General features: G+C 39.3%; 1 protein-coding gene across 2 annotated transcripts; it reads right to left on the reverse strand.

The window, feature by feature from the left end:
* Positions 1-659: 659 nt before the first annotated feature.
* Positions 660-21,388, reverse strand: ccdc120b (coiled-coil domain containing 120b). Of its 2 annotated transcripts, none has more exons than XM_014969216.2 (12): positions 20,988-21,388; positions 11,144-11,286; positions 10,959-11,055; positions 10,393-10,523; positions 8,318-8,419; positions 8,100-8,220; positions 7,200-7,259; positions 6,919-7,072; positions 6,699-6,800; positions 5,058-6,095; positions 3,071-3,153; positions 660-1,985 (listed from the first exon to the last, which is right to left on the reverse strand). In XM_014969216.2, the coding sequence occupies exons 3-12, from the start codon at positions 11,005-11,007 to the stop codon at positions 1,888-1,890; spliced, it is 1,938 nt and encodes a 645-aa protein (XP_014824702.1). In that variant the 5' UTR covers positions 11,008-11,055; positions 11,144-11,286; positions 20,988-21,388; the 3' UTR covers positions 660-1,887. The 2 variants fall into 2 exon arrangements, with proteins under 2 accessions (XP_014824702.1, XP_087861502.1); XM_088005376.1 differs by lacking the exon at positions 660-1,985 and having other exon boundaries at positions 2,311-3,153; positions 20,988-21,060; positions 21,208-21,386.
* Positions 21,389-22,259: the final 871 nt, after the last annotated feature.

Below are 22,259 nucleotides of genomic sequence, written 5' to 3' on the forward strand. Positions count from 1 at the left end.
ATGTCAGCTTCAGTGGCACTTCGGTTTATTGACCGCTAGGTGTCCTACTCGAGCACCGTTTTATTGAAAGCTCCAGTGTTTCAACCACATCGTTTCACTTACTAAAAGCCGGGATCGACCATCACTAGTGAAAATTGTGAAATGGTTCAAGAGGTACGAATAATTTTGGAAGGTAATAATTTAGATTATTCTTAAAATATAAAAACTATCACCACTAGATGGCAGTGTTTCACCAGTATAAGCTGGTGTCTTATTTTCCACATCTGCGGGTTATTGGTCCCTCAAACAGCATCTTAAATCGTGGCCTGATCACCCCGTAACCGATAAAATTTAATTAATTTTGTTTTTCAGACAAATCATTTTCAAAACTGTGCTTTAATTTTCACTAATGTTTCTAAATGATTGATCTGTAAAGTTGTCAAAAGACACGCATGTATATACATTGGTTAGCAACAAAATACCACATCACCATGATATTTATTTTTTTTTAGTAAACATACAGTAATCCAACGATAACACATGAAATTAATGCACTGAAAAATCAAACTTAATCTAAAAGAGTTTATAAGAACTTAAAAAATCTTTGACAAGTGTAATGGGTCAATTTTAACTTCTACTACCAAATGTCTTGGAGAAAATATTTCAGAGGAATATAGAGGTAATTTCAACATGACACTTTATTTAGTAGAACAAATGCAAAATCTCAAACGTACAGCAGAGAGCAGGTCTGTCAAGTCAAATGTCACAGGCCTGATTAGAAGGAGACGAGGGAAAGATAAACAGCTGCATTTATATATTATGAAAAAAAAAAAGAAAAAGAAAAAACAGTCAAATCATATATCAACGCATCACACTGTTGGATAAAATGGTTTAAACACACACGGGCAATTCCTGCACCAAGAGCTACAGTAGATGGCTACAAAATGTTATAGGTTCATAAATATAATATAGTTTGAATACATTTTGCTTTAGAGCTAAATTCATAGCATTTATTTTGTATTTACAGAGTACATAGTATGAAAAATACCTTTCTGACCCCCAGTGCACAGCAGTTTGGTCTTTGATTTCAGGTTTTTAATGAGCTGGGAGGGAGATCTGTGAAGCTGGAAACTGAAAAGCATCAGACAGCAGAAAACGTGACATTCCACAGCGTGCTACACTTTAAGACAGTGGAAAAATATAGAGTCACACACTTAAATAATCACATTCAAATTAGTTCTACAATGGCAATGCTTCAAGTACGGTATATAAACCAACAACAGAAAAAATAAAAAAGAAAAGTTATGCTACACCAAACAGTATTTCAGTTTTTTATGCCTCATGGCTTTTCTAAATGCTCCCGAGTCTGGTTAGAAAATGAATTATGATGCAGCATATGGTAGAAAAATGTAAAATGAGCTTTTTTGTTAAACAACAAAAAAATACCCCAAGCACATGATTTATAGTCCCTACAAATACAGACCAGTTTTCATTTTATTTTACAGGATTTAACAGTGCAAGACCTGCTCACACCTTCACCGAACGCTGCAGCAGCTCCGCTCACACAAACCACCACTAATGCTCACTTGGGGGGTGGAAGGCATGGTGAGGTTATTTTATACTACACCGTTATGAGATTAGTTGGGAATAAAATGCCAGTGTGAAACTCATCAGCACCATCCTCACCATCTACACACCGACACTCAGACCTACAGCAGACGTTGAAAAGCCTGTTTGGCTTTGCCTCATAGCAAAACCTGACTGCTGCTCGTCTCCTGGTGACTGTTTAATAGGGAATTAAGGCTTCAGATGTTTATAAAGTGCTCTGTATGACACTCAAATCCAGCTGAATGTAGTTTTATTTTATTTGTTGTCCTACAGTCATGTGCTACCACCATACAGCAGGTCTCACTCCGGCCCTACGCATTTACCTGCAGCTGGTTTTAACTCGTCTGTTGAGGTCTTAACAGAGAAGGCTTCATTTATTACCCAGCACTTTTCTGAATCTAGAAAATAAAAAAGAGACAATTACATCAGTCTATTAACTAATTGAGTGACATCAACGGTTTCACTTTGATTATAACTTTTTACAGATTATTGTTAGCACATAAGTTAGCTAAGATATTTGAAACGGCCTGATCACCGTAACATTTTTATTGGGATTTTAACGTGATGGACCAACACAAAGCAGCGCATAAATCGAGTAGGAAAAATGATGCATGATTTTCTATACTTTACAGATAGAAAGCAGGAAAGTGAAGTTTACAGCACCCCTGGAGTCAATAACTCTGCGTATAATTGTATGCCTTGCTTTTCTAAGCCATCCTAAAAACCATGTATCGTTTTCGTTTTCCTTCATCGTTTTGCACCAGCGTGTTTTGTCCAGTCTGATGACAAAGTGGAAAAATTCATCTGCTACGAATACTTCAGCAAGGCAGTGTTTGTAAACATCTTGGCACTTCCGCCTGAGAGTCATGTCACTACATTTCATGCCTCCCCGTTCGTTTTTATAAAATACTTTTCTTAAAAAAAAGAGAGAGAAATGCTAGCGAGTGAATGGTAGATGAACAGTGAGGCATGTTTTCACTTTTTTTTAATATAGTTTAGAAAAGCAATCGTGTAGCTATTTTGTTCGAATGGAATGAGACCGTAACTATTGTTTATCACATATTTGAGAAGCAATAAATTACCCTCTGTAATATAACTGTTTTTATATCAGAATATACAAAATAGTTATTTAGAGATGTCTATATTCTGTAAAAAAGTAAATCTTGGGAGATTTATTAGGACCAAACGCGGCGTTTACTGGTATTAGATGTTTCGACAAGTCAGTACCAGTGCACATTCATACAGAAACACTGGGTTACAAGTTTATACTGTTGGAATCAGACAGAACACAGGAAATTCTTCAGCTTTTTTCTTCTTTTTTTGAACTATACAGCTACACTTCAGTCTCATTCTGCTGAGGTTGCCTTGTTTTGCTTTGTCACTGAGGTCACGTTGTATCCACTTGTAACTTTTAATGGAGTCTTGATGAGGCTACAGTGTTTCTGCTGATACGTTGCATCGTGTGGTTTTCAGACCAGGGTACCTGGGTCCGCGCTCGGCTCTTTTGGGGTCGCCTCTTGCTTTTGTGGATCTGGAGTTTTCTGGTAGAGAGAAAACTCCATCGATCTGGAAGAAAAATACACACACACACACACACAAAATATGGTCAGTGCATGAAACCCATAAAGGCAGCCCGTTAAAAGTTGAAACATTAAAAAAAAAAAAAAAAAAAAGCATGTTGTTAAGGAGCTACATAGAGAAGCAGCGATCTCTAGTCTGGAACAAACTCCCGGAAAACTGCAAAACTGCTGAAACCCTGATTTCTTTTAAATCAAGGCTAAAAATCCACCTGCTTAGCGTTAGTTTTGATTCATAATAACTGGAATGTTGATCATTATATATTATTTGATGTCCATTTGCTTCATCATTTTGATGATGTCATTTGACAAAATTAAATGTTTATTGCACATTCAAAATTATGATGCAAAGTACTTTGATATGTTTTGTTGCCACATTTGAGTGTTTTTGATCATGGGTCATGCATTATGTCTGTACATAATGCATGACCCATTTAGGATCATGCATTATGTACAGACTTTGACTAGGACACTTCAAAAATCATTGTTGTTTTGGGGAACAACTCAGAGACAGGTGTGTATGTGCCCTTCGATCAATGTCCTGTCTCGTGACCCAGCTGTACTCAAGCTAAAGGTCGCAAATTGCAAGCTAAATCTGTTTTTCAAAATCAGTACCAGTCAAACAACAGAGAGGCTAAATGTTAGCTTAAGGCTGTAGGTGGGAGGTTTATGCTTAAAAATGCCCCCATAAAATTAGACGCAGTTGTAAAAGTGGAAGATGGATCCATTCAAGGTTAGAGTAGCATGACTGTCTTCTGCTGGACAACAGCTAAACAAATATGATCTATAAAAACAGGACGGTCAAAAAGAAAGATACACACACAACATTCTCCTTTTGAGTAATTATCTCCCAAACAAACAAAACCTGCTAACTCCAACTCATTAGGGTCTAGTCAGTAAAGTTTGTGTCTTCTGACAGTTGCGACCTCCAGCCTCCTTTAAACAGGTGATTAAGTGTAAACTTTGTGAAGTCTGTTTATTTTTCCACAAGCACAGAAAAGTCGACAGACATAAATCAGTCAGTGAAAGTCACAAATGTGCTGCAGATTTACGACAAAACACTCACCGTTAAATTCACAGTGAGTTGTTACACACTAAGGTTCAAAAATGTTTAATTGAACTAGAGATAGCATATGCATTTATTTCTCCCATTTAAAACTTCACTAATGTAGTAAAAAGCTAAGCTTAATTCAAAAACACTACACAGTTTATATATGTTTAAATTTTTTTGTAAAAATGTTTATTACTCATATGATGAATTAAAAGTATGCACCTCCTACATTTGCCACCTCAATCTCACAGGACTACCAGCATTTTCTGCCACAAATGTCTGACAGAAGATTTATAGGAAAAATCTGAGAAGGTTAAGAGTTTTGTTTTTTCCCCACACACATTTCTGACTTCACAATGTAAAAATGTCCTAGTCTAAAAATCCTAAATTCATGCCTTTTACCACTGGAAAAAAAAAATTCTTGCAAATTTACAACTTTTTAATGTTTTTTTTTTATGTTTTTGGTGTAAATGTACTCTGGCATTATTTTTTACGGTGGAGAATTAGAGCGATTGTAGATTAAAAGGAAAAAAAGTCAGACATTGTGTTGATTCAGCACGACATAAATTCACATGATCCAGACATTTAATGCTTCTGCTGTTTAATTTGTCTTCTTCTTTTAGCAGTGCATTGTAGTCAGACAATGTGTTGAGTTTCCCTACAAACCACAAGCTAAATACTTTACAGCGTACTGTCTAAACTTACGGACAGTCTGGAGCATGGAGACCATTTTTTTTCAAAAACAAAATGTTGTTTTGATCTTTTCATTTTACATAAATATGTTTAAATTCTAGCTTTTGATATAGAATATTCCAGTCATGTGGAGACATTTGTGTACTGACCGTCCATGCAGAGGGTGACCATGGAAGCTTGCTGACTGGGGTATTTGAGGCCTTTGGAGGTTGGCCGTTTCCCCTTGAAGGGACTGGGCCTGGTGCACCAGAGGATGAGGGTGCGAGAGCCGAGAGATGCCCGCTTCATGGCCCTTTGAGGCAGAAGGGGGGTAGCCGAAGGCATTCCTCAAGTACCAGTCCCTCAGTCCCTCCAGGGCGAGTGCTTTATGTAGGCTTCTGGTCGAATCTTCTGGAGTGGGGAGAGAAAACTGCGGGGGCCTACGGCCGAAGGAGGGCCCAGTCAGCTCAGTCTGGTATGGGAGTAGGTTGGGGATGGAGGATGTGGTGGTGCCAGTGGCAGGAAGAGGAGACTCGTACGCCGAGAGCAAAATGCCGTCTTGTGAATGTTGCTGCAAAGGAATGAAAGGCCCACAAGATTTGGTTCTGGTGACCTTGACCCTACGGAGCTCCGCCTGGGACCCTCTGAGGACCATGGGGCTGTAAGGACTTGCAGCACTGGGAAGGTTCACCTGGGAGTGGGAGAACCCGTTGGCATGTGGAGGCACTGCAGCAGTAGAGGAACGAGGAGAGGACATGTCTTGCCAAATTCGGCCTGTGGACTGATACAACTGGTGCTGCACCTGCATCCTCTGCTGCTTTCCCCAGATGTAGTCCATCAGTAGTTCATTGTAGCCTCCACTGGCCCCTCTGCCGCCCACCGACAGACGCATTTTACTCTGCTCCACGGAGCAGTCGCCTTGGCTCTCTGGGCTGCCGAGCTGAATCTGCCGCAGTTTGCCGTCGGTCAGGGTCTCGGAGCTCTTGTACGGTCCTCCCCGCTGAGGCATGCCGTTTCTGGGTCCGGGCTCGTCTGATAGGCTGGAGCGATCCAGGAGGGCCTCGGAGCTGTTGCTGCGCCGCGCTCTGGAGCTGTAAGGACAGCTCCTGCGATCAGAAGACGAGCCCTCCTGAGCCAGGGGAATCATGTACGGCACATCCAGGCTGCCAGACCACTGCTTCAACCCATTACTGCCCGATGCGTCAGACCTGCAGGAGGATTAAACACAAGAACATAAAGAATCACAAAGACAACTGCAGATAAAGATCAGTGGACATTTTCTGTATTTTTAAAGTGAGACATAACATGGCAGCTAAATTTCAGCAGTACAGAACTACAAGTGCATCAAACCAAAAAATCTAAATATGAAAAATATGAAGAGCTGCTGTTTTGCATTTTGTGCTCCTCAACAAACAGTGTGACTGATTAAATGTCTTTGACTAGGGCTGTCCAAAATGTGGCTCTGGGGGCATTTGTGGCCTTTGAAATCATTTTGTTCAGCCTCTGATCACATGTTGAAAATGGTAAACAACTGATGACCAAGAAAAATGTGGAAATTGTTTTACTTTAAATAAAGCAACAGTCCGAAGCCATTTTTTCATGCTTCGTGATATAAATATTTCATAAAAATTTGGTTTATTGTTGAGCAGCCAAAATAAAAATTTTTAAAAAAATCACAATAAACTAATGTTTGCATTTTTAATTTAATGAATCTTGTGGCCCACTAGTAGTTCATATTTGTCAGTGTTGACCCCCAGGAGAAAAAGTTTGGACACCACTGTGAGACAAAAGCCATAAGAGTCGTTGGGTACCTGACGTGAACGCTGATTGGAGCAGTTCGGGCCAACAACGGCGTCGCTGGAACACTTCTACCTTCAACATTAGAAGCACTTCTGGGTAAAGAGTGAGTTGGGCTGTAAAAGTCAACACAAAGTTTGTATAACTTACACAATAGAGATTGTATCCTGTATGTCTGTATAAGTAACAGAGGGACCAGGCTGGCAGCATACATCTGAACTCTTAGGCAGTTACCTCACAGAGCTTGTGACCGAGTTGCGACGCGTCCTCATTTCATAGTAAATCTCAACAGGAGAAAGTTTCCTGCTGATCCTGTGGTCGGGGCTTCCCACGGTGAGCCGGGGCTGAGACAGGGAGCGCTGGTCAGCAGCAACGCTGGGTGAAGAGTCTGTGAGGAGAAAAACAGCAGCAAATGGTGACCAACTGCAACATATACACCAATGAATACCAACCATTTCCGGGGTATTTCGGAAGAAAAATATTCAAAGAAGAACATTTATTTACAGTCGACTCACCGTTGTCATGTGATGTTGAATCCGACATAGAGCTGGTACTTTCTGATATCACAGTGTCCTCTAAAAGACAGAGAGGAGTTCAGGTCATGGGCTGAATAAACATTACTCAGACAGCCCTAAATAATAATAATAATAAGTATTGCATTTATTTTAATCTCAGTATAAATGCAGCTGTTTCGACGCTTTTAGATTAGACTTTATTAATCGCTCAGGATCCTCTGGGAAATCCAGTTTCCAGCAGCAGAAGAAACAGCTTAGCAAGAAACACAAGACAGCAAAATGTAATAAAAACACAAATGGAAATTAATTAATGTAATATTTTTAGAGAAATTAAAGAACAAACAGCCATATGAAGACCAATATCACAGTGCTCATCAAAAACAGATAAAGGAAGTAGCCATAGACTGTAGAGGTAAATATGTTCCTGATACGCATGACTTGTGATAATATATCCTACCAAGTAGTGCATCTAGGCATCCACTGCAATGTCACGCAAACTGTGCACATCAGAGGCGATTCAACATACTGTGCAGTTCTAGTTCAGATGTGAAGCATTTTACTGAGCTACAATGGCTTAGTCAAAGTCCACACCTAAATTCAATTGAGACTTTAAAGTTGATGTTAACAGACGTTTCCCATCCAATCTGACTCAACTTGAGCTCAACAACAGGGAAAAGAAATTAAGCCTCTATGTGTGCAAATGAAGTGTCACGCTTTCTGATTTTTATTTGCACAACAACTGAATACTAAGTAACCTTCTTTACAATAATACATTACTTTGTGTTGGTCTATCACATCAAATTCAACAAATTGGTTTGTGGTTTGAATGTGAAAAGAGTAGAAATGCATGTGCATGGCATTTAATGTTTGTTTTCATTTGGAAGTAATAATGTCTTTCACCTGTATGACACCCCCTGTGGACTGTCCTCTTGCTGTTTAGGCCATTTCTGTCTGACTCAGAGTGTCTGCATAGAGCGCCAGTGAAGATCGCCTTCATCTGCTTTCTTTGGCCGGAGTCATCCTGAAGCCAGAAAACAGCCGTTCACATTATGATACAAGCACAAACAGAGATTCAGCTAATGCGTAAAGCACTATTGATATTCAGGGGGATGGCTCACCTCTGCCTTGGTGCTCGGCACCAGGCCAGCTCTGCGCTGCACAAGTGGGGGTTTCTCCCCGACCTCCAGAGGGAACGCACGCGGCAACTTCCCAGTCAGCTCCTACAGAGGACATTTAGCAAAGACTCTTTACTTGTCTGACAGATCCAACATGAGTTTACTGCACATAAATCCTATGAATGGCACTATGCACTAATACTGTATATAAACTCCCATCTGTTGTGTCAGGAATAAAATCCTGCAGAAGAGCAGAAACATCTGAGACGAGCCGCTCTGCCGCCTGAACCGTTTGAGTCCAAAAATAGACAAAGTGAGATGGAGTGACTCACTACACATCCAGCTGAAAATGAAGGGATGTGTTAAACAGCTGCAAAGAAAAGCTGAGGGCGCTGTGGCCTTATTAACATGTGCTGACAGGCTCTCAGGAGCAATTCATCTGCAGGCCATTGTGTTTGAGAAAACTGTGCGGCAAGTTGCTCCATGAGTCCGAGCTCAACGGTGGTCAAAGAGAACACCTCTTCTCAGTCACATGGAAGAATTAGGTTGCTCTGTTAAATACTCTGTCATTAAGAAATGTTTACAGGCATCAATCTCATTTTTATGTCTGTGAAAAAGTTATTTTATTGTATTTAATAGCTTTTGAAAAAAGAGAAAAGTGTTAAGACAGTCTACCCATTGAGAACCTGTTTTACCCGGTTTTGTCACAATAACTAATTTTGGAAAACAATAAACTGTCCCAGAAATTATTGCGATAAATGATAATATAGTTATTTTGAGACCATTTTCAACTAATATAAAAATGCAAGAGCCCCCTCTCAAAGATCCATAAACTTTAATTTCCATTTAACACTGGAACTGAGAGACATTTTAAGTATCCAAAATAAATAAACGAAACAACCTAAACACTAAATAAAGTGGATTGTGCCATCTCAACAAAACACAAATTCCCTTCAGAACTTATATTAGGCTCAGACAGAAAAAACAGGAAAATCTGCCAAAAAAAAAGTGCAAACTAACCTCTTTGTACTGATTGTCAAATGTTTGCAGCATTTTCCAAAATGCTGACTTTTCAGTAATATTAAAGGCATCATCTCTAACTACATGAACAAGCATGCAAATGGATATTATCACACTCATTTTAATCTTTCATGCAATTAATTGACTTATCACTTATTGTGACAGGCTTATGTGTAACCATCTATCAATTTCTGACACCTCTCCTCACTTTCAGCTTTGAGATGGGTTTCTAGGATTCTGGACGGTGAGCTGATCATAATCCCTCTTAAGTCATTGCTCTACAATAAACACAATTATCAATTCCTTTCACATTATACAAACCGAGCTGAAGGACCACAGGCGTTGTGCTCTTTCAGATTATGCACCTGGTGCACTAACCTGGCAGGACCGGTGTGTGTGAGACCCGTACGATTACTCCAAAAAGCTTCTTCAGTTCTGAACGTGGTCGGAAGTAACGGCCTCATACATACATTGTAGTCAGAACAAATGCACTGTTGTTTAGTCGATTTCTTGTAAAGTGTTGCTATGGTGAAATGAACCAGTCATATCTGGTCACTATGTATGTTTGTCTCTGTCTGGAGAGCGACTGGTTTGCATTATGGCGCACACACACACACACACACACACACACACACACACACACACACACACACACACACACACACACACACACACACACACACACACACACACACACACACACACACACACACAGTGTTTTGAAGGACAAACCTCCCTGAAAATGCTCAGTGACGATGTTACTAGTCGTGTACCTGAGCCGACATGCTAAAGTTTCATTTCAGCCATTACTAGTGGAAGTAACAGTGGAGATGTGTCATAATTCATTTTGCAGAAAATGTTAAAATGCCTCCAGTTTTAACATTTAATTGTTTTAATTGTTTGGTTATATTAGTTTTCTTGTAAAAGCTGATAATATCCACATGTCCAAAAAAGAAATAGGCTATAATAGGTTTTTTTCACATGGTTAAAGGGAATATGTTTTTTTTTATCCTGACCTTCATTTGGTACGTCTGAAAGCAGAAATGAAAGTCACTCACTGCTTCCTGCAAACACACTTGTTTAAGCTCTCCCACTCTGGCATTGAGGAGAGCCTCCAGGGTCTGCTTCCTCTCCTGCAGAGCTGCAATCCTCTCAGCCTGCAGTTTGCTGTCCTGGCAGCCTTGAACATCTGCAGGCCACAACACATGTAAAGCATCTTTAGATAGCAAACAACAGCAGCTTCACATTTGGAGCAAATGACTCAGGTTTACACGTACAGCAGCTACAAAAAGAACCTGGTGCAACGAGTGTTTTTCCCATCATATCACTGTCTCTCTTTTTTTGTTCTTTTTTGCACCGTTTTGTTCTCAGATTTCTACTTTTCTGATTAAAGTATCTTGCAGCTGCAATGACACTGTGTGCACAAAAGCTGTTCACACAAGCAGATGTTTTTTCAGCTGACTGGTCCCATGAGAAAACTCGTCAAAAGAAAAAAAACAAAAAAAAAACAAACAAACAACAAGCTACTAAATAAATTTCTCAGGCCATTTCAAGCTTGTCCAGACATGATGGGCTGTTTTTTCCTCTTTGTTTTCTTACACAGTGAGACGACTCTGCTACTCACCAGGAGTCCCCAAACCCATGGATGTTATCAGATGTCCTTTGACCTCCATGCAACGTAACTTTGAGGACACAACTCACTCTCCCAGCAACGCCCTTACCTGGATGAAGTCGGATTAGAGGTCATTTGCATCTGAAAGGCATGGATAGAAATGTTTGCAAGAGTTTCAATCTTTCCTTCCGTCTGACCTTGCAGCCATCTGTGGTGTTGAGGTGTGGAGGGAGCAGCATTTTTTCTCCAAATTAGCAGTAGATAAACATGGGCGCGGTCTGAATCGTGGGAGACACACAGGGAGGCGCAGCGCCTCGGCTCAGATGGATAGCCTCAAATTCTGAGAGAGATAAAAGAAGAAATGCACATTAATGTTATTATATTATTATGTTAGAATAAATATGACACCGTTCTCTGCAGCTTTAGGTTTACGAAAAATAGGAATTTAAAAGTAAATCAAACCACATAGTGCAAGTAAAAAGGATAAAGGAAACTAGTGGTTAGAGTTGCAACAATTCACCGATACACTAACTTTAGATACCGCTGCAATGCCTTGCAAATATAAAATGTTTCACACTTTGTCACATTGCAACCACAAACTCTTTAGTATTTTATTGGGATTTTATTAAATAAAATAACACAAGGTAGGGCACAATTGTAAAGTTGTAACATCAAAGTGTTCTTTTTTTTAAAAATAAAACATGGGAATATTTATATTGCACATTTATTAAAGTACAGACACAACAACTTTAGGCTTGTTTCGTTACGCTTACTTGCTGAATTAAAGGGGTTGAAAAAAATGCATCCCACACTTTAAATGTATAAAGAATGAAGCGTTACTTTGTGCTGGCCGGTCATATTAAATCCACATAGAAACATCTGCGATTCCACACTGAACCAGTTTTGAGTCTGGTTTTAACATCCGTGTAAGAGATTCTGAAAGAATGACTCTAAAATTAGCACTCGACTACAATTAGCAACTAATTAATTTGCAAAAAATGGGAAATGAGACAGGGTAAGTAACATCAATAATGTATGGACTGAATTAGAGGAGGAGAAATTTATTCTCTTGGTAGTTTGTCCATGTCTTGATTAAAACAAAGTGAGGAGAAGAACTAGAGGAACGAAACCAAATGGACTGAAACATGGTTGGTGGGATCAGTAACAAAAGTAGGAAATCAATGAGTATTATTTTATCTCCTCCTCTCTTGAATTCCAACTCAAAATTTCTGATTTTCCACCACTGAGACAAATAATTCTGAAAATACTTCAATTAAGAAATTCACTCAAACCTTTGAAAAGTATTGTTTTCACTGAACCGAGGCAGATATTGTTTTGTTTCCATGTAGTATATGTGCCAAATGCACAAAGCTTCATCTCTAATATCCAACAGAGACCTGATATCCAAAAATAGTGACAGTGTTTTCTGCCAAAACCCCCTTACTCATCACTGCTCGCAGATCACTGCCATAAACAATCGCCCTTCTGTCTCTTTGCCAGTTGCTTAAATCATAAAACGACTTCTGTCAGCCCACAAATCCACATGGAGGGCTCTTAAGGCCTGGCGCACAATCGCCGTGGCTGAGGCCGCTTCAGCCGGCGCTGCGTCTTTGAAACAGAAACATTTATCTACCGGTTAGTTAGAGCAGCCGCCTTCGAAGCTCTGCTCGCAATCAACCGACTACTTCCTCGTTTTCTATGAAGACGGACACTAGATGCTTCAAAAGTTTGTGTTGGCTTCTTTCCTGAAAGTGAACTGGTAGCCAGAGTATGTGTGAAAGCCTCCGCCCCCCTCCACCAAGGCATGCCTGACCTCCCTTTGACAGACAAGTGGGAGCCTTTCACAAAAAACATGTGGCAGACTTACGACTGCTGCCCGGACAAAAGCTCATCACATGAATCCCGTTAGACCGAGTGGAGTCTATGATGATCGGATTTTCACTGCTAATCTACTGGAGTGAGAGGAAGTTTTTTTTATTTTTTTGTTTTTTTACCTGAGATAAACAATACGCCGTCACATCTGTTATCTGATGGGCAGCCAAGTGGAGGAACCACAGAAAGAAGCGCTTGAGAAAACAAGAGGGAAACATTTGGTATTCATCTAGGCAGCTGAACGCGGGAGCCAAAAGGTTGCCATGCCTCTTAAGAATTGCTCTGTTGTGCCACAGAAACATTTGCTCAGACATTTGGTGCCTTTCTCAATAAAGATGTTCCCACCATCTTGACCAAAAACAAATATTTCACTCTCACAGCTCTGCTTATGTTCTTTTAATCCTTTGACATACAAAGAAAAAAAAAAAAACACCACCACATTGTTCCTGTTGGTAAATGTAGATTCAGGGGTATAATTTTCACTTTAACTTTACAGTTTATGTTCACCAGATCTGCTGGCTGACGGTGGATGATTTTAACAAGGTTTCATAAGTAAATATCGTACAGCTTTTTCCACTTTGAGGCAACATACGACTACTAAATCGATTTTGTGGGGATTTTATGTGACAGATCAACACAAACTAGTTGGGAAGTGGAAGGAAAACGATTTATGTTTAAAAAAATAAAATTACTTATGAAGGAATCTTTTTGGTGTCAGTTAGGTAAAAACAAGTGGTTGTGCTTTATCTAGAAGTATAATAGCAAATAACACAAATGTTTGACACTTTCCTTTGTAAAAAAAACACTGAAATATATTATTTTCCTTTCAGTACACAATTACTTATTATATAAGGTCTGTGACAGAATGTTGGGTTTTACATTAAGAGGAGACATAAGATTTTTAAAAAACAGACTGCCCCACAAGAAAAAAAAAGAAATGTGTGTGTTTGTGGAGTGGATTTATGGAACGGGTTAAATGCTGGGTTGAAACAATAGAAAGACATAACTCAGTTTAAAATAAGCTATAAAAAGTCACTTTAAATGCTACTATGTTGGAGGATGTAAACTGGCAGTAGTAAAAGACTCAGTTCTCATAAGAATGTTTTTGGTGGATCTGGGTTTGACTGGAAGAAATGGACTGGGTGTGTTATCTCTCTGTTGTAAAAGAAATTGTTCTGGGTTTCTTACTTAATATTGTTCTTTATTTTATACATGCAAATATTTGTATGTATACTTACTTACTTACACTAGATAAGTATAAGTAAGTAAGTACCCTCTCTGGACATCTGGGTTGCTAGATAAGTATAAGTAAGTATTCTCTGGACTTTCTAAGTGTGCTCTAAATTTGTAAAAGTAATGAGTACTCCACAGTTTCTAAGTAATAAAAACACCCTAAATGTTCATGTTCTGGAAGATTTTTTTCTGGATTCTAAGTTCATTCTAATTCCTTTTCTGGGTTACAATAATATGAGTCTCTGTATCTAAATAGAAAATACTCTACAGTTTCTAAAAAAATAAGCTAAAGAGTGACTAATAAACTAATAAACTGAGTCTCTGGATTCCAAGTTTGTTCTAATTCCTTCTCTGGGTTAAAAGTGAGTACTCCACAGTTTCTAACAAAATAAAATAAAAATGGAAAGGACACATTAGGGCAGATGGCAACATTCAGACAAAACAAAGGGCAAAACAAATACATGAGTGAAGGCGGTGACGTCAAAGGGCCATGAAACCACGTTGCTCAGCCTCCTGGCAGAAGTCCGATAAAGATGTTGTTACCTAGAAATGTCCTTGGGAGAGCTCAGCTCCTCAGCTGCATGGATAACAGGAGGGGTGAGGTGGGAAGGAGCGTTATGTTTGCATAACTGTGAAACAGTTCAAAAGGTCTGACAACTTCTTCATGGTGGTATTCATCTCATGAGGACAACATCGTCAACGCTGGTTGTCCGTCCAGCAAAACAAGCTTTTTTATTCCAACTGAGCTCCTGGTTTCTCTAATTAAATTATTGGAGTCTGTATGGCTCTGGTGTGCGTAACGAGTATCAGATGAGATAAGTTGGCTTTGAACAATACAGTCAGTGTTTGCTACACTTCAGTGCGTAATTATAATAGCCTGGTTGTAGCTCAGCGTTGTGCGTTTATGAGGTTTTGGAGAAGGGGCGGTTTGCACACAAAAAACAGGCCGAACAAAGAGGACAACCAGGTTTAAACCTTTGATCATTACGGCGTCTAAAGTACAGGGCACCTGACTGCTAAATGTTCAAAAACATCTGGTTTGCAGATGTGGGCAGGTACAAAGGAAGCAGATTCCAGAGGGATGCTGGTGGGACAGTGGAGAATCAGATAAAGACTTGGAGAGCAGCATCAAAGAAAGGATTACATTAAGGCATCAACTGAAGAGGCCCGAGCATCAGATCATCAAACGCATGTTGACTTTGCATGTGTAGAGCTTTAAATGGCACCCAGGAGGCCATGTTAGCTAAACATGGGTTGAGAACTGCCCTGGTACAGATCACAACACTGGAGAGGCCTGAACGTCGCATCTTCATCTTCGGACTAATACACAAGAGATTATAACGTTCACAGTAAGATTAACTCTTCAACTCGTACGGATTTATACGCAGCTTTTATCCCTACATGATTCCAATCGTTCTGTTTCGCTGCTTTGTGTTTTCATCTCACTCTCGTTTTATTTATAGAGCACGTTTCATATGGTCAAGTGCTTCCCGACAACAATCAGCAATCACATCAAAAAATACCAACCAGGAAGTAAAATTATAAGGCGACTAGAATAGAAAGTGTCATTAACTGAGGGCACACAATCGTAATCAAATGGGAAAGTACCAGAAACAGAAATAATTATAAAAACACCACAATTTTCAGACCTTAAGGTCTTGTGTTTAGCTAAACAAGAAATAAAGATAAAAACAAAAAATTACATTTATTAAAGTTGCAGTGTAGTGTCTATTCTCAGTCATTACATGACAGTCATAAGTTGTTTCTTGAAGACTTCTCCTCTCATCCAAAAAATGCAAAAGAAAACAAGATGTCTGAAAATCTGAAATAAAAAAGTTAATAAAGGTGGAAAATATAAAGATGAATCAATAAATTAGCTAACAAATCATATATTATGCAAATAAAAATCAGCCCTGTATACACTGAATGCATCAGAACTGAGAACTCACTCATTTCTGTCTATAAATCTATCAATAGATGTTTTCAATTTAGATAAAATATTCATGTGCTCTGGGGCACAAAAATTATTTTCTTTACTACCGCTATCATTAAACATTGTGCATTTCTATGTGTTCTAGTCCAAAGGAAAAAACTGTATATTTGTGAAGACTTCCAGAAATCTGCATCAGTGCATCTTTTCTTTAACACGTTACACACTGCAGGAAGTCCGTTTTCCTTCCTACAGCAGGCATCTTACAATCCATAGTAATCAAAACACTCACAGCTTGTATGTTTTAAATTCTTCACCTTCCTGAGATCATAACCGGTCGTGTGGTGCTACTATTAGTAATTCATTGCTGAAGAGTCTGACCTCCAAGAAATCCACGTTTTTACAACAGTAACTCATTATGTTTGCTGAGCAGCTGACGCATAAAGGAGCAGCTGGACGCGTTCGTCCAGCTTGTCGTGGACAGGTGAGGCCGACACCCGCATGTTGACTATTGTTGGTGTTGACGCAGCTGCTGCTGTTGTCAACTTACACATGGTACCTGCCCCCCCAACCCTGCCGCCCGCCTCGGGGCCGGGCTACAAATCGGCACCTCCAGTTGGATTAAAGCGAGGATCATGGCTTAGAGTTTATTTAGAGTGTGTCTCTTTAAAATGACCATGACAAAGATTGCAGAGTAGCTGAGTCTCCATTATAAATGTGAGCAAATCTTTGTCTGTGTTCTGCTGATGTAGAAAAAAAACATAAAAAATTCCCAATGAAAGTAAAATCACATGTGAATAAGCTTGTTCACGCGATAAGTCGTTACAAATCATGTCAGGGACGGATGTAAACATTTTTATTATAATTCAGCCAGGGCCCTGGCATCATAATCTATCAGCCATCAGAGGAGACATCTGTGTCTTATTGGAGCGACAAGCCGCCTGGGAACAGCTATGAATGCTGAGGTTTGGGGAAGTCGGCGATTTTACAGAAGAGCTATGGATTCACCATTTGTGAGTGACTGGGCCTGTCACAATAAACAATAAATAAATTAACTGCATGATAAATTAAAAGAGACAATAATTTTCATTTTCTTGATTTATTGCGTCTCTTTTCGCTCTCATTTTACCAAAAACTTCATGATAAAAGTCTTCAGTCTGGTGTTTTGATCTCAACTAAACCTTTTTTTTTGAAGGATAATTTTATTTCCAGAGTCTTCATAATTCATTTCATTTGTTGTTTTTTTGTTTTATTTATTTATTTTACATATTCCAAATATCTTCCAGTTCCAGTGTCTAAATGTTCATTAGAATTTAAATTTTACTGATCTTTGAGAATGTGTTTCATTTCATGCAATTATTACTATTATGTTACTTGAAAATGTTTTCAAAACAACAATGTTATTGTTTATCACAATAAGTTCTGGGACAATTTATCGTCCAGCAAAATTGTTATGACAGGCCTGTGAGCAACACAAAACTTTTTATGAACTATGAGACGCTGTGAGAGCTCTGGTGGAGCCAGCTGCACATTCTGCAAAAAAAACCCAAAACCACCATCCTCCAACTACTTCCTGTCTTTGTCATTTTCACCAGTAGTAATATCCGGTTGTTGACCATGAGACGCATGTGATGTGAAAAAAGTGTTTTCATACAGATGGAAAACCACTTCATCCTGACCATAATAACTTTTTTTTAATCTAAAAACTTGATTTTTTTTTTTTTTTTGTCGTATTAAGCCAGTTTATTTTTGTAATTTCAAGTTGCACAATTTTATCTTTAATGGAAACCCAGTTACAGACTTGCACTCCGTGTGTCGTCTGTCCTCTGAACCTCTCTCTGTGTGACTGCGGTCGGCTCAGTCAGTGTGGAGGTTTTACCCCCACCTGAGCGACCCCAACCAAAGGAACTGTGCGAAAGTTTACGGGAGGTCAGGTGACCCCCACCGACCCCTGATTACGAAGTAATCTCCAGCTGTGCGATCTGTATCCACTATATACTGATCCATAAAAACACAAGGCAGCACAAAGGAGGCTCACACTGACCAATCACATCGGTGTATTATCCCCCCTTCACTGGCCTTGAGTCACCTTTGCTCCTACCACGGGCAAAACGTAGACCTGCTGATTGCGATCCACCTGGAGTCTGCTGTGATAGGCTGGGGGGAGAGAAGGGGAGTAGCAATAAAGAAAGGAATGTGCTTCTGTAGTCCAAGGGGATTATTTCCATACGTTTCCCCCCCTCTGCTCTACACACCTGGAGGGACTCCTGCATGTACTCCAAAGAGTGTTTCTACTCTCTGTAATCCGCTTTGTTGATTTTGGAAGCAGCTCAGCGCTTTTGTTTCAGTCAGATTTATGAAGGCAGCCCCGGCCCTGCAGTCAGAGGCTTTACTTACACGTACATACAGTAGCTTCTCTGATCTGATTTCATTTTCCCCTTTTGTACTTCTTTTTTTGTGGTTATGCGATTTAAAGACAAAGTGGGTTATCTTGTGGCTAACAAGACCACCACTTGATAAGGTCTGGGACTTGATTCCTCCCCAAGGGTGTTTTCATGTTAAATCTGTGCAGATGTTTGAGTAGATCCATGTCAAGAAAGCGCAAAGGACTTTTACTAAACCAGTTGCTATGGTTATAGAAATTTTTTTAAAACAGATAAGAAGAGCAGAAATAAAAACAGATAAAAATGACTAACAGGATAAAAAAAACCCCGTCTGTGATACAACTGGATGTGCACCCAGGGCCGGATTTACATTGATGTGGAGCCCTGGGCTGGAAATTGTTTTGGTTCCCTAAATAATGCTAATGCTAATTATGCTAATTACAGTACATTTATATGTCCTATATATAACCAGATATGAACTGATGATACCAAGTGATTAGGTTTAATGCATCCCTTGTTGTTTCCCCTTCCAAAAAAAAAAAAAAACTAATTTTTCAAATACTTTGGTATTATTTATATGCAGAAAAATCCTAAGATATTATTACAACTCACCTGGTATTAGCCTATTACTCATATAATAGCACAATGTTTGCAAAACATGTATTCATAAAAAAAATAATTTGTGGGTACCCCAAATAAATTGTAGCCCTGGGTTACCGCCACTTTAAGCCTTTTCTAAGGTCCAGGCCAGGTTGCACCAAGAAATCACTAAATACACCAATGTAAGCAGCACCAAACTGCTCTGACAACACTCTTCTATGTTGAAGTTGTTACAGAGGGAAGACCCATTTCCCTGTTTTCAGAACAAATGAGATGTTTAATATGAAATCACAAGAAGCTCAAGAGCTTATAGAGAAAAAACAATTTTTCCTTCACGCAGCACAGAGACTTTTATAGACTACAGTAAAAATGTATAAAAGATAAAGCTGCTCTCCTTTATCCCTTTGATGACTTCAATTCTATCAGGAAATTCAGGGAAGCAATAGTTTATAATGCTACAGGGCATGAACCATTATTTTTGAAGGAATAAAGCTGAGTACTTATCCTGCTACATACTGAATGGTGCAATATAAGCAGTTTTTTTTTAACTTATTATTTTGTACAGCCTCGTCTCACCCAGACAGTGTTTGCGTCAGTGGCGCTGATGGCTTCGGCTCTGTAATACTGGCTTGTAACGTAACAGTTTTATTAACGTGTAACGTAACATATAAATTAGATCCATTTTCAATTCATCCAGAAAGCAGAACTAAAGATTTTTGGTTTTAGTTATAGTTTTTCAAGATTGGCATACATCAGAATCAGGCCAAAATCTGATAGAGGAACAAAATCTCTGATTAGCACAGATATGACTAATAATTCACTCTCTCAGCTGAATTTCACATTTAAAAACACATGCAGGGAGTGCTAAAGTGAAGTGACATGACTTCACATTTGAGGTGATCTAGCAAAAATACAAACCAAATGTATGTCCAGACAAATTATTTCATTTGAAATAGCTTAAACATTTGAGAAATGAGATTATGTGTCTAAAATACTTAATGTATCTAAAATAACATACACTGAATTTTGCAGACTGAAGTTTTTGATCATGAATCAAATTGGTTTGTTCTTGAAAACATGGAGGAACCATTTGTTTACAGAAAGGTAAACCAAGCACTTAAAAAATGACATAAGTTTCAACTGTCTACCATTGCAAAACAACTAATATCATAAATGTACTAAAGATGGACCTAAACAAGATTCCACAGATGTTTACCAGAAAACAGAGGCGATAATCCCCCTTCAGCTCAAAATAAAACCATATCCAAGTTCTGAAAACAATGACAAAACAAAACATGGGGGTAAGTAGATGACCCTGGAGGCACTGACTGACCAACAACTTCTTCTGGATTAGCTTTTTCCACATCCCCACAGGCCTTCTGGTTCAGGAATCTGTTAATAATAGGGCTTAACGAGTCTGCATGGGAACAGGCAGCGCTCATGTAGGTAGAAACAGCGAAACATGTGAGAGACAGCCGTATCAGGATCCTGCCTGAGAATGCAGCAACAGGGAGAAGTTGTATTCCCAGAAAGCCTGACACAGATTGGTACTCCTTCATGGCACCTGATTATATTCATGTATATATACGGTCCGCGCATTTCCCGCTTTCAATATATTGGTGCCACGGAAAAACAGTGCGCTTGCTTGCACCCAGATGAAAAATATTTGGCCTTATTCCATGCAGTCCTTGCATTTATTGCGCAGACGTGTCGTTCAGCAAACAGCATGCTCCCTCATTAAAGCCCGGCTTGTCAGGCTGCAGCTACCCCGCATTGAGACAGCAACACCGGCTCTTAATGAGCCACCCAGGACTAATTCATTCAAGCAGTAACATTTCGCAGGTGTGTCTTTAGGCTGGTCTAAAAACAGGACCTCTGCTTATTTTTTATTTATCTATTTTTTTAACCCCATAAATACTTCTGTTGACGTCGACTTAAATGTTAATGTAACATATAAAAGCAGTGCTGACGAAGATACCCTGGTCCGCCCAGTCAGGATGAGAGAGACATCTTGGAGCTTACCAGGGAGCATGACCGATGCCTTCGAAGGTCTTCGTGGTCCTCTGTAGCAAAACCCAGCCGGGCAAAAACATTCCTGTGGCAGACAAAAAGACAAAAAAACAAAAAAAACCCTTCGGTGAAAAAGCTACAATTAGCAAAAAGGTGTGGAAAATCGTCGCACGCGATTTAAAAATAAAAAGCCCTCCGTTCACGGTGACTCCGCGTGCCAATTGTAATTCACCAGCAGCCTCGCGACCTCCGCTGCGTCGGAGCCGCGCGCATCTCAGTCAGCAGAGTCTCTTTTCCGCGAGAAGAAAGCTCCCCCTTCTCCACCGACCGAAGAGCCGCTGTTTTTCACGGCCAGCTGAGACGCTACTGTCACAACACGGAGGCCCCTCCCAGATGTTTCATGCCTCCCAGTGTGCGCCAGTGATACTAATGTCATCCAGTTGTTATTAAGCGGAGTGGCATGAAACGGAAAAGCAGTAAAAGCTAACTGAAGTGATTTTCCACCTTTCCTTTCTTAGTTCAGGTAAGATTAAATGTGTATTAAACTTACATGCATTGTTGCTAGAAATAATTAAATATTCTAAAAGTGAAATTGTATTTGTATGTGTGTACATACACCGAATATATATTTTAGTTCAGAGAAGATGAATGAAATTCACTTGAATCAACACAGAATAGTCTTCAGTGTATTGCGATTGTTTTGTTAAGCTATTGCTTTGTCATGAGACAGTATAAGGTGGTCAGCATGGCCACTGCAGACAAATAGGTTTTCTGGAATGGGAAGTTGTTTCTCTGCCATTACAAGAAGATGATTGGTGGCATTAAGCCCCATCCTCCTGGCTCTGATTGGTTGGTTTTGACAGGGAGCGGTACATTTCTTCAGAATCTATTTCTTCAGAATCGTGAAGGAGCCATATCCTTTCACAGATTTTCTGAATTTTACCTTTACATGGTTTTAACAAGCAAGAAAAAAAAACTAGATTTTTAATAAGTTACATAACCCAAGAAGAAGCAGCTAATTGATTGCACAAAATGCAAGGCAATCCTGGAAGAAAATCTGTTATGCATATCTTCCAGCAGGTCAATAATCCAAAACATAAGCAAAACTGAGCGTCTATTTAAACACTTTAAATTTCTCTGACTAAGCTTGAATCTTTTAAGCAAAGTAGAAAATTTAAGTTTCTATATACAACATAAAAATAATAAAATTAAACTCAAATCATTTTTCTTCCCCTTTACTATTTAGCTGTTTGATCACAAAAAGACATTAAAATACATTGCAGT

This window comes from Poecilia mexicana, unplaced genomic scaffold (genome assembly GCF_051168715.1).
Source record: "Poecilia mexicana isolate PSO_F unplaced genomic scaffold, ASM5116871v1 scaffold_5, whole genome shotgun sequence".
Lineage (NCBI taxonomy): Eukaryota > Metazoa > Chordata > Actinopteri > Cyprinodontiformes > Poeciliidae > Poecilia > Poecilia mexicana.